At 36.3% G+C, this 13,777-nt stretch overlaps 1 protein-coding gene across 1 annotated transcript in view; it reads left to right on the forward strand.

The window, feature by feature from the left end:
• LOC130244867 (1-phosphatidylinositol 4,5-bisphosphate phosphodiesterase beta-1) overlaps positions 1–13,777 on the forward strand; it is a 195,096-nt gene that overhangs the window by 124,102 nt on the left and 57,217 nt on the right. The window contains exon 10 of the mRNA XM_056477422.1: positions 11,579–11,725. Coding sequence (XP_056333397.1) covers positions 11,579–11,725 — 147 coding nt within the window. The remainder of the gene's footprint in view (positions 1–11,578; positions 11,726–13,777) is intronic.

Here is a 13,777-nt window from a genome sequence, read left to right on the forward strand (position 1 = left end):
CTGTATGTTGTGGTGGTATTATTACATTTTGGGTACCACTTCAGATATTATCTGAAATTATTAATACATTTCAATACACACATAACCACTTTAGGGGCTGATCAGATGGTGGTCAATAGATGTGTCACAGTTTTCATCTTGGTTGAACTTTCCGAGGGAATCTTTCAATCCGGCGGCTCAGACTATTGATTGTGTTTGTCTGCAACCCATCATGCTTTGCAGAATGAGCGTTTTATTTATCGATCCCTGATAGACAGCTCTGACTAATAGCTTATCCTTGATGATGATGATGATGGTGGTTTCACTAAGGTCCCGTGAGGAGCTGCAGGTTGTCAGAGCAGTTTAATCTGTTTCTGTCAGTGTAATAATATCACATCTAATCCCTCATTAGTTTCTACAGCAGACCTGATGATTGACAGACACATTACAGACTGAGAAATCTGTTTCAATGGTTTTAATATATATAGTGCTGTCAAATGATTAAACACAATCACATCCAAAATAAAAGTTCATATTAACAAAATATGTTTGTGCTTGCTATGTATATTTGTGTATTTAAATATTTACATGACTATACTGTATAAAATGTATGTTTGTTTATATATTTGTTTAAATAACAAAACATATATAGGTTGAAATATATATGTAAATAATGTGTAAATATATATCTTTGTATGTTATTTGTGATAATTAATAATAATAATAATTATGGGTGTCATGGTGGCGCAGTGGGTAAACTTGGATAGACGACAAGACTTTTGTCAGGTAGTGTAAATCAACAAGTTAATTATAGTTAAGTGAACACAAGGATTGTATCGATGTGTATATATATATATATATATATATATATATATATATATATATATATATATATATATATATATATATATATATATATATATATATATATATATATATCCTTGTGTTCACTTAACTATCCTTGTGTTCACTTAACTATCCTTGTGTTCACTTAACTATAATTAACTTGTTGATTTACACTACCTGACAAAAGTCTTGTCGTCTATCCAAGTTTACCCACTGCGCCACCATGACACCCATAATTATTATTATTAATTATCACAAATAACATACAAAGATATATATTTACACATTATTTACATATATATTTCAACCTATATATGTTTTGTTATATAAACAAAATGTATAAATATATATATATATATATATATATAGTATTGATGTATATATCAACCCAGGCTCATTACGAAAACGTAGTCCCGAGAACGTTTCTGGAGGCCACGAAATACATCCCGGGAGGTACATATTTTTGCAGTTTTTGGTTTTCGCGAATTCGAGAGAGGCCGCTGTGTGCGCCTTTTTGGCTTCTCCCGCGAGTGCCGTTCGCCGCTGTGTGCGCCTTTTTGGCTTCTCCCGCGAGTGCCGTTCGCGCCCGCGCTGTTCTCGCGTGAACCCACCAGAGGCCGCTGTCGAACGAACGTCTGTCTGTCCGACTGGCTGTATGATTGCCTGGCGACCCACCCTCCTTCTTCCCCGAACCCAACCAATTTTACCGATTGACCCGCCCGCCCTAAACCCAACCAACGATTTACAAAAGCCGTCCGGAAAAAGAAAAGCCCTCGTCCGATTTTTATTTTATTTTTTTTACCACGTTTTCGGATTTTACCACATTCTCAACCTGTTATTTAATTAATTAATTTAATTAATTTTCCGGATATTTACCGCTATCACTGTGTGAAAGGGGCTTATATCTTGTCATTTTTAAGAATTTATTTTTACATTTGTCTATACATATTTTTATATATTTCTATATTGTTTTACATTTTAGAATTTTTTTTATTTTACTGTATGCAAAATGTATAGATTTATTTTTTATGCAATTTAATTTTTGTCTTTTAATACAGCTTCACCATATCCATCATTATACTCCAGCAGACCATTAATTGTTTTAAATGCCCGGTTGCCATGGAGACACTCATATCAGATCAACTTTACAGAAACATCAGGCACATCTGAGAATTATGCTCATGAATGTTTAATAATTAGGCCTGGAAACATTGTTACAGCGACTAAATATAAAAGTGTGTATTTATATCCTCAGTCATTTCATCATTTCTTTATGACCGTTTCCTCCTCCGGGGAGTTTTTTTGTGTGTGTTTGGTTTCTGTCAGCCTATCAGCATGCAGCCTCATGAATATTAATTAGATGTGATATTCTCTAACTGGTTTTACTCAACATTTTAGAGTAGTGGGGCTGCAGTGGGTAACACGTTCGCCTCACAGCAAGAAGGTCGCTGGTTCGAGCCTCGGCTGGGTCAGTTGGCGTTTCTGTGTGGAGTTTGCATGTTCTCCCCGTGTTCGGATACATTTGCTGGATAAGTTGGCAGTTCATTCCACTGTGGCAACCCCAGATTAATAAAGGGACTGAGCCAAAAAGAAAATAAATGCATTTCAGAGTAGAGAGTGTGCTTTAAAATCTTCATTTCTCAAGATTTCTCAGCTGCCTTGTCATTTAAAAAACCAAACATGTTAATAAAAAAGTATTTTAAGAGTTCATTTAAGTACATTATTTATATGCATATATTTCATCACCTTGGAATTATAAGGTTCTATCTGCGTTCTGAATGGTTTTGAGATATTGAGCTTTAAAGTTTTTTGCCTTCCATATAGCAAACAGTATGTGTGTAACATTTGTTTTGGTCCCACTTTATATTAAAAGTCCTTAACTACTATGTACTTCCATGTTTTTTAAATAAAAAGTCGTTGTAAACAACTTATCAAAAACATCCCAAAATGTGAATAAGTTGTCATTTAATAAGAATATGTCAATAACTCAATTTTGACAAAAGTGTCAGATAGAACCTTATAACTCTAAAGTGACCATTTATATAGTATACATTTAAAAAAAGAACAGCATTAATTTAGCATTGAGATACTATATTTTAACAGATAATTGAAACATTTTCTGATTGCATTCTAACTGGTCTAATGTTCTGTATTATTGATTGAATTTTATAAGTTATATATCAGTTATTTTAGTAGTGAGAATTATTTTAAAATAATATATAAAATCTGATTATTTTTAATATTATAATTTGTTAAATTAATTATTTTAACATTTTTATTACATTTGTAAATATGTCTATATCATTTTTTTATTTATTTAAATACTTGATAATTAAATAACTTCTTTATATATATACATACACACACTACCTGACAAAAGTCTTGTCGCATATCCAAGTTTTAGGAACAACAAATAATAAGTTGACTTCTAGTTGATCATTTGTTATCAGAAGTGGTAGAAGAAAGGCAAAGGCCTCTAGATTACGCTTATTTGACCAAAATAAAATATGATCATGCCTTGATTGATTTCATTAGGACAGTAAGGTCTGACTTTGCTTAGACAAAAGTCTTGTCACTGAACCTTCAATAATGTCCAGTATAGAATATGTGGTCATGCTACAGTGGAAACAGAATGAATATTGTGTCTGACTCCATCATGAGCTTGGAGGACTGCATCCATACATCTCTGCAATGACTCAAATCACTGATTAATAAAGTCATCTGGAATGGCAAAGAAAGCGTTCTTGCAGGACTCCCAGAGTTCATTAAAACTCTTTGGATTCATCTTCAATGCCTCCTCCTTCATCTTACCCCAGACATGCTCAATAATGTTTATGTCTGGTGACTAGGCTGGCCAATCCTGGAGCACCTTGACCTTCTTTGCTTTCAGGAGCTTTGATGTGGAGGCTAAAGTATGAGAAGAAGCGCTATCCTGCTGAAGAATTTGCCCTCTCCTGTGGTTTGTAATGTAATGGGCAACACAAATGTCTTGATACCTCAGGCTGTTGATGTTGCCATCCAGTCTGCAGATCTCTCGCACAGCCCATACTGAATGTAACCCCAAACCATGATATTTTCTTGACCAAACTTGACTAATTTCTATAGGAATCTTGGGTCCATGTGGGTTCCAGTAGGTCTTCTGCAGTATTTGTGATGATTGGGAAAAATCCACCTTCTGCCACTTTTACAAATGATCAACTAGAAGTCAAGTTATTATTTGTTGCTCTTTTGAGTGGGACTGAAGACAAGACTTGATTTCATTGCTATACTTTTTACCATAATTTCTACATAATTTGAATATCAGTCTTCTAATATGAACATACTTATTAATATACTAATATTGCACAGGGGAATGAACTACCTATTATTCTAGCATAAGTTTTCACAGCGGATGCCCTTTCAGCTGCAACACAGTACTGGGAAACACCCATACATTGTGACATTCACACACACTCATACACTACAGCCAATTCAACACAAGTCATGCCAACATGGGGAGAACATGCAAACTCCACACAGAAATCCCAACTGGCCCAACCGGGACTCGAACCAGTGACCTATTTGCTGTGAGGCGACAGTGCTAACCACTGAGCTTTTTATAAGTGCTTTTAAAGATACTAAAAAGTTGCCTCAGAAATCAGCTGCCTATATAGGACTCAAATATAGTGCACTAGTATTTAGAGCCAAACCTTTGAGCGTTCTTATGCTTATTCCTTCTGGGAAGGAAACAAAACCTCCATACGATTCTCCAGATTCCTCTTAGTTTCATTACCATAGCAACAATAACTGGCGGGCTGCTGCTGCTGCAGTCGAGCCGGTTTATTTATATCTCTCAAAGCACAAGGCTCCACGGGCAAACTGGAGATCAGGTCAGTGATGATAATGCGCGGGAGGCCGTTAGCCGCTGACAGCTGATTGATTATGAGGCACATTGAGTCCCGATGGCGATAGATGAGGCCGATTATTGGCTACTTGTGCGGTGCTAGCATGACACCTTGCTGTCACACAGATTAGCGACTCTATTTTCTCAGTGCAATCTTCGAGACAGGCTGGAGACAGTCGAACGCCCACACCAGACACACACACACCACACACATGTGTTTGCATAGTATTGATTGGAGATTTGGAGGGACAATTGGTTGGTAAATGGATACTGTGGGCATTGAGTGTAATTCAGTGTGTGATTGTCAATACATGCAGGAGATTGAAAACAATGAAACAAAGAAAACAAAAAAAATAACACACAGCTTAAAGATGGTTCAATGGTTTTAGCAGGGAATATTTTAATATTTTATATGGTAACCCTTTAGAATAATGGTCCTTTAGTTGATGTATTTGCTATCATTAACTAAGTATAAATGATCTTGCAAAGCATTTAGGAATCAGAGTTTAACATGTACTAATGCATTAATAAAATCCAAAATTGTGCTTGTTAACATGCGCCGTAAGTTAACACGAACATTATTTAACTTAAATATCATTAGCTAACATTAGCAAAGATGAACAAATACCATAATAAGTGTATGACTAATTGTTTGTTCATGTTAGTAAATACATTAACTAACGGACCAATATGTTTATTCAAATATTGTCATTGTTTTTGTATAACTGAGTAATTTAGTTTATTCAATTCACCTATAGCACATGGGAACATGCCAACAAGGGGAGAATATGCAAACTCCACACAAAAATGCAACCTGGGACTCGAACCAGTGACCTTCTTGCTGTGAGTCAACAGTGCTAACCACTGAGCCACCATGTCGCCACTTGTATTTCATTGCAGACAAGTTAATAAACATCATTTAATGTGTTCCACATGATTTTTATTGTTTTTTTTATTGTTTTTTTTTTATAAACGTATCCCAATTTTGGTTTTTGCAAAGCATTTCAAAAAAGGTTGGAGCAGTAAAGCATTTCCCACTTTGTAACGTTGCCATTCCTTTTCAAAACACTAGACACTGAAGACACCAAGTGATGAAGTGTTTCAGCTGTAATTTTGTCCCATTCTTCCTGCAAACAAGCCTTAAGGTGGGAAACAATTGGTAACAGTAAAATGCGCCACATATACTCTCTATTGGAGACAGGTTGGGACTGCAGGCAGGCCAGTCAAGTAAGAAGAAAGAAGGTTCAAAAGCATTAAATGCTCTTCTAACAGATATAGGGCTCTATTTTAACGATCTAGGTGCAGTCTGCGCCTAGCATTAAGGTCGTGTCTGAATCCACTTTTGCTATTTTAAGGACGGAAAAATTCGCTCTGCGCTGCGGCGCATGGTCTAACAGGGTTGAGCTTATTCTCTTAATTCAATTCACCTTTATTTGTATAGCGCTTATACAATGTAGATTGTGTCAAAGCAGCTTCACATAAAAGGTCACAGTAAATAGGAACAGTGTAGTTCAATTAATGAGTTATGGCTGTGCTTTGAGAATAAACCAATCAGAGTCTCATCTCTCATTCCCTTTAAGAGTCAGTTGCGTCGCGCCATGGCGCATTTGCTATTTACATGGCGGACTTTGCAAGTGGAAAAACTGAGCATTTCACTAGCAATAAAACAGTTAAACAGAGCATCTGCAGCGCGAGGATGAAGAACGAGCCTCCTCCATTCGGCCTTTCCTTTCACTTTCTCTCTTTCGTGGATAAGAAAACAGTGTTGTACGCACAGACATCGATTAGCCTACATAATTAATTTAGTTTGTTAAGCTCAAAGATTTGTTTAAAACTGTTTCTAAATTCAATTCTAATTTCCAGCAAACGAATAAATGAACAATAATAACAAGGTGTGTTAATAAACTGAGTTATATCTTACACATGCTGTGCCCAATATGGTCCAAAACCTGACAGGTGGACAAATCTAAGCTTATTTTTAATAAAACAGAAATAAATATGCATATAATAAATAATACTGCTAATAATAATAATATTATACAAAAGCAAGTTGTCATAAATAAACAAAAAAATATATATAATAGTTTGTTTTACTTTTTACATCTTTTTGTATTCAGTTTCATTTTTTACATTTTAATAATTTGGTTGTTTTACCTTATTAGTATGTCTGTAATGTATAAGTTAAAGTTGAGAAATATTTTCATGTTAATCAGCTGTAATAAAAATATTCGTGCAATCAAAGTTTATTTACACTGCAAAAAATGCTTTTCTTAAAGTTTTTGTCTCATTTCTAGTCAACATATATACAAATTCTTAAATCAAGAAGCATTTTCTAGACAACCAAAAATATTGTGTTGTTTTCAGAAATAATAAGTCAAAAATGAATGTGTTTTTCACAATAAAATGACAGCCGCTGAAATCGCTCAGTAGCTCTTTAGCAACCCTCTGCCCTTCCTCAGTGTAAATGAATATCAGCTGCTCCAGTCCAACATCTGCATCAGCAGGAGGATTAAGATGAAACCAGGGTGGACATTTCAGCAACACAATGATCCAAAACACAGACAAGGAGACTCTCAGATGCTTTCAGAGAAAGAAAATCAAGCTGTGGAATGGCCCAGCCAATCACCTGACTTGAATCCAATATAGAATACAAAATAAAGATCAGATTTGATAGACGAGACACACAGAACCTTCAAGATTTAAACACTCTGTTGAAGTCTGTGAAAAACCCACACCTGAGCAATGCATGTGACTTTAAGCGGCGTCTTTAAGCTGCCATCACCATAAAAGGCTTTTATATAAAGTATTAAATATGTTACAGTAGTTCAGCCCTTTCTCCTTCTGTCATTTCATTCTTAATACACATTTTTCATAATTTTTTGTTTTATTTTTATGTTTGTAGTGTTTGGGTTTTTACCAAAATCTGCTTCAATTCCACGTCAACAGCTCCTTTAGAAATATTTTTCCCAGGAAAAACATGACGTGTGCAATATTTTTTCCCCCGCTGTATCTTCAGCCCAGAGCTCTCAGTGATATTTGGTTTCAGGCCCTTCATACAAAAAAAGTTTGCCCACCCCTGCTCTAGAGACATCAGAATTGTAGTTTAAATCTTGTAGAAATGGGTCCCCTATAAAAAGCAGGACTGTGGAATCAGATGCAATCCCCATCTTATCCGATTCACGTTTTTTCATTCTCCATTTATCTCGACAGGAAAATTGGTGAACTTCAGCAGTGTGCGCGGTAATGGTAGTCTTTAAAAGCCATTTGACTCCCCTTTTCGCGACAGCAAGGTGGCTGGTGTTTATTTCGGTGCGCAAATCAAAGGCTGTTTGCCGTAAAGAGTGACAGAAAGCATGGCTGGAAACATTTCAGCGAAGCCTTTCCTACCATAAAAAGGGCCACGGTTAATTACCTCCAGAGCTCTGAGGAGAAGGAGTTTAATTAATGTAAACTGCTGGTGAGAATTAGTGGCAGGGGACGCGAATCCCGAGTGTCTTCCCTTCCAGCTCCTCTGCTGTTTAGGGAACACTGATCTTCAGCTTTAATTTGAAGTCTGTTTGCAGCCGCACCGCTAATTTACTCCATCAGAGAAGTTGTTACTTTAGGTGCAAAAGAGAGAAAGGGAAGTGATAATGTTCTGAGGGCAGATAAACAGCGCTGAATACTGATGGAGATCTATAGGAAAGCACATACAGTTAAAGTCAAAATTATTCACCCTCCGGTAATTTTTTGTTTTTCTTTTTCAAACATTTCCCAAAAGGATGTTTAACAGAGCAAGAAAATTTTCACAGTATTTCCTATATTTTTTCTTCTGGAGAAAGTCTTCTTTGTTTTATTTTGGCTAGAATGAAAGCATTTTTTAATTAAAAAAATAAATAAAAACACTTTAAGGTCTTATTATTAGCTCTCTTAAGCAATATTTTTCTGATTGTCGACAAATTTTACCTAATTACACTGACTTACCTAATTGATTTGATTTTTATTTGACAGATTTTACAAGTATCCCATACACTTTGAAATAAAAACTGTCGAGGATAAAAACACAATAAAGCCCTGGGCTTGTTTCCATTGTGGTCCTCGCTGTTAAATAAAACAAAGTATTAACCCAGTTTAAAGGGCATCTATGATGAAAATCATCGTTTGTAAGCTGTTTGGACAGAACTGTGTGCAGGTATTGTGCACTCAAAAAAATATTTTTTTGTGCTCATTCAAACTACTTATTTAAAATGAGCTGAAACAACACAATTCTTGAGATTTCATTTGGGACAACTTAATTTTTCATGTCGAATGAATAGCAATAGGTTTATTATAGTAGAAGAAGAAGAAGAAGATGAAGAAACTGAAATGGCAAACATGAAGAAAAAGAAGAAAGAAAAAAGTTAACTTAATTAATTTGTGTTGAGACAACATTAATGAATTGTGTGAAACCCTGCATTTTTTACAGTGTGTGTCCAGAGTCTTATTGGGGTGTTAGAAACACAATAGGCTCTATTTTAATGATCTATGCGCAAAGTCTAAAGCACATGGTACAAAAGCATTAGGGTCGTAGCCAAATCCACTTTTTGCTATTTTAAGAATGGACAAATACGCTCTGCGCCACGCCACATGGTCTAACAGGGTTGAGCTTATTCTCTTAATGAGTTATGGGTAGGGCCAGACGAAATCTGTGGACATTTTTTGGTATTTCTGCTGATAATTTTGTTAAAAATCTGTGGATTTATGCCGAATGATTTTAGGAGTATCATAACTAAATCCTTAATATATGAAATAAAAGGTTAGACCTTTTAAACTTTTATTTAATGCTTACAATGTAAATCCAATTAGATCCACTCAATTTGGTAAACAAAGCAAGTCTCTCATATAATATCTCTACTAAAAGACAGGAAATATTACTGTACAAACTGTGTTGTAAATAAATCAGATGAACATTTTCATATTAGTCAATAATATTACTGTACTTAAAAACTGAATAAATATAAATGTACACAGATTTACACAGGTAAATAAACAGAATGAATGATTGCTAAAAATCTGCAGAATTCTGCGCACGCAGGTTCCGTGTGGGCTTTTGGGAGTGTTTTAAAAATAAAGCAATCAGAGACTCATCTCTCATTCTCTTTAAGAGTCAGTTGCATCGCACCATGGCGTATTTGCTATTTACATGGCGGACTTTGTAAGTGGAAAAACTGAACGCTTCACTAGAGAGAAAACAGTTAAACAGAGCATCTGCAGCGCGAGGATAGAGAATGAGCCTCCTCCATTCTGCCTTTACTTTCACTTTCACTTTCTCTCTTTCGTGGATAAGAAAACAGTGTTGTACGCACAGACATCGATTAGCCTACATAATTAATTTAGTTTGTTAAGCTCAAAGATTTGTTTGAAACTGTTTCTGAATTCAGTTCTAATTTCCAGCAAACAAATAAATGAACAATAATAACCTAATAAAGTTTGGTAAAAAAACTGAGCTATATCCAAACACACATGCTGTGCCCCATATGGTCCAAAACCTGACAGGTGGACAAATCTAAGCTTGTTTTTAATAAAACAAATATAAATCTGCATGTAATAAATAATAATGCTATAATGATAATAGCATTATATAAAAGCAAATTGTCCTGAATAAACTAAAAAAGCCCCCCGAGTTGAAGAAGTCATGAAGGCAGTGGTTTTTCTATTTCTGTAGAAAGTAATAATATTTGTAATATTTTAATCCTTTAATTGTTTTCATCTGTAAAGGTATTTGAAAATTGCTGTACATCCTGTGTGTATTAAGCAATGTGTAAGCGTTTAAGGCGCACAACTAACGTGATCTGCGCTGGACTTTCTGATCGCGATCTGAGCAGCTTTCAGCTGGTCTATTGCGAAGTCTATTTTAGTTCTTCAAAATAGCAACGTGCCAACAATGCGCCTTAACACACCTCCTTTCTAGACCGGAACATCCATGAGTCTACAAAGTGGAGCAAATGGATTTGCTATTTAAACAACATGGCAGAAAACTGGAAAATTAAGGTTGTGTTGGTCTGAAAATAGCAACACGTCAAAGCAAACAGGTCTTGTGTCTTATTGCACCGGGTGTATGATAGGGCTTCATATTTTTGTATTAATATACACAATACACGCACACAAACACATAGATTAGCACTGTCGTCTCACAGCAAGAAGGTCACTGGTTCGAGTCTCAGCTGGGTCAGTTGTCATTTCTGTGTGGAGTTTGCATGTTCTCCCCTTGTTGGCATGGGTTTCCTGCTCCGGTTTCTCCCACAGTCCAAACACATGCACTATAGGTGAATTGAAGAAACTAAATTGGCCATATAGTGTACGATTGTGTGTGTGTAAATGTGAGTGTGTATGGATGTTTCCCAATACTGGGTTGCGGCTGGAAGGGCATCCATTGTGTAAAAAAATATAGTTAGCGGTTTATTCCACTGTGGCGACCCCTGATAAGTAATAGACTAAGCCGAAGAAAAATGATTGAATGAATGAATAGCACAAGGTTTATTATAGTAGAAGAAGAAGAAGAAACTGAAATGGCACAAATTAAGAAAAAGAAGAAAGAATAGAAACAACAATGAAAGAGACGACAAAGAAAAGGGAAAAAGAAGAAAAAGAAAATAAAAACAAGAAATTTATAAAAATAAGAGCAAAAAAGAAAATTAAAAAACAAGATGAAGAATGAAGACGTATTTGTACTGTATATAGAGTGCCTTTCTAAGCACACATCCACATAGACAATACAAACACACATCTTCCAAAATATTGCATTCACAAAAATGAAACTGACTTGTGAACACATTATTAGAGTAAAATCTGTTCTGAAAGTGTGATGACTGAAGGTGTTTTTGCTGTTTGTGTGTGCGCTTCGTGTCACAGGGCAGATCTCGGTGGAGGGCTTCTCCAGATATCTGATCGGTGAAGACAACAGCGTCATCCCTCCAGAAAAACTGGACCAGAGTGAAGACATGACCTTCCCTCTGTCTCAGTACTTCATCAACTCATCCCACAACACATACCTCACAGGTACAGCAAACACACACACATATGTTTGTATTTGTGAATTGTGGGGACATTAAAGAGGTTTCCACCTTTTTTTTACTGTACAAACTGTATTTTGTATTGCCCTAATCCCACCCTACCCTACCCTAACCCTAAACCCAAACGCTCACAGGATACTGTGCAGGTTTACTGTCTGAAAAACTCATTCTGTGTGATTTATAAGCTTTTGGAGAAATAAGGACCTCACCTGTGTCGTACCTGATGTCATGATACTGATTTGTGCACAAAAACATCTACACACACACACACTATATATTATATATATATATATATATATATATATATATATATATATATATATATATATATATATATATATATATATATATACATATATATATATATACACACTTATCGGCCACTTTATTAGGTACACCTTACTAGTACCGTGTTGGACCCCTTTTGCCTTCAGAACTGCCTTAACCCTTCGTGGCATAGATTCAACAAACTACTGGAAATATTCCTCAGAGATTTTGCTCCATATTGACATGATAGCATCACACAGTTGCTGCAGATTTGTCGGCTGCACATCCGTGATGTGAATCTCCCATTCCAGCACATCTCAAAGGTGCTTTATTGGATTGAGATCTGGTGACTGTGGAGGCCATTTGAGTACAGTGAACTCTTTGTCATGTTCAAGAAACCAGTCTGAGATGATTCAAACTTTATGACATGGTGCATTATCCTGCTGGAAATAGCAATCAGAAGGTGGGTACACTGTGGTCATAAAGGGATGGACATGGTCAGCAGCAATACTCGGGTAGGCTGTGGTGTTGACACGATGCTCAGTTGGTACTAATGGGCCCAAAGTGTGCCAAGAAAATATCCACTATTACACCACCACCACCAGCCTGAACCGTCGATACAAAGTAGGATGGATCCATGCTGTTGATGCCAAATTCTGACCCGACCAGCAGAATGTTGCAGCAGAAATGGAGACTCATCAGACCAGGCAACGTTTCTCCAATCTTCTATTGTCCAGTTTTGGTGAGCCTGTGTGAATTGTAGCCTCAGTTTCCTGTTCTTAGCTGACAGGAGTGGAACCCGGTGTGGTCTTCTGCTGCTGTAGCCCATCCACCTCAAGGCTGGACGTGTTGTGTGTTCAGAGATCCTCTTCTGCAGACCTCGGCTGTAACGAGTGGTTATTTGAGTTACTGTTGCCTTTCTATCAGCTGGAACCAGTCTGGCCATTCTCCTCTGACCTCTGGCATCAACAAGGCATTTGCGCCCACAGAGATGGTTGTGCATGAAGATCCCAGTAGATCAGCAGTTTCTGAAATACTCAGACCAACCCGTCTGGCACCAACAACCATGCCACATTCAAGGTCACTTAAATCCCATTTCTTGCCCATTTTGATGCAGAATCATCTTGCAGCAGATCGTCTTGACCATGTCTACATGCCTATATGCTTTGAGCTGCTGCTATGTGATTGGCTGATTAGAAATTTGCTTAACGAGCAGTTGGACAGGTGTACCTAATAAAGTGGCCGGTAAGTATATATATATATATATAATTGCATTTACATTTGTGTTCAAATCGATTTACAATAAAGTGCATTACTTCACACAACACTGAGAACATCCACATGCTCAGCTAGACCTCCGAAACTTAAGAGGAAATCCATTAGAAATGCAGTTACAGTAACTGTTCTGCTAATGCACTGATCTAACACACCAGAACACACTGCACCCAGATCTGGAAGAGGCAGTTCAGCCACAAAAATCATCTTCTGGTATTATTATTATTATTATTATTATTATTATTGTTATTATTATTGTTATTATTATTATTACATTCACTTTAATGTATTTTCAAGCCAGTGTACTTTTGTTGCATGAGAAAGATTCTGTCGGGAAAAAACAAGCATGATGAAAGAATTATAGTTGTAAGACTTCCTGAAGCTGCAATAGTAGAGCATGACACAGTAACTCCACAGTTCTGGGTTCGGTTTCAAGGGAATATGTTTGTACTCAATGTAATTCACTTTGGATATGTTTTTCACACAGTGGTTTTTA

The sequence above is a fragment of the Danio aesculapii genome, chromosome 17 (genome assembly GCF_903798145.1).
Source record: "Danio aesculapii chromosome 17, fDanAes4.1, whole genome shotgun sequence".
Lineage (NCBI taxonomy): Eukaryota > Metazoa > Chordata > Actinopteri > Cypriniformes > Danionidae > Danio > Danio aesculapii.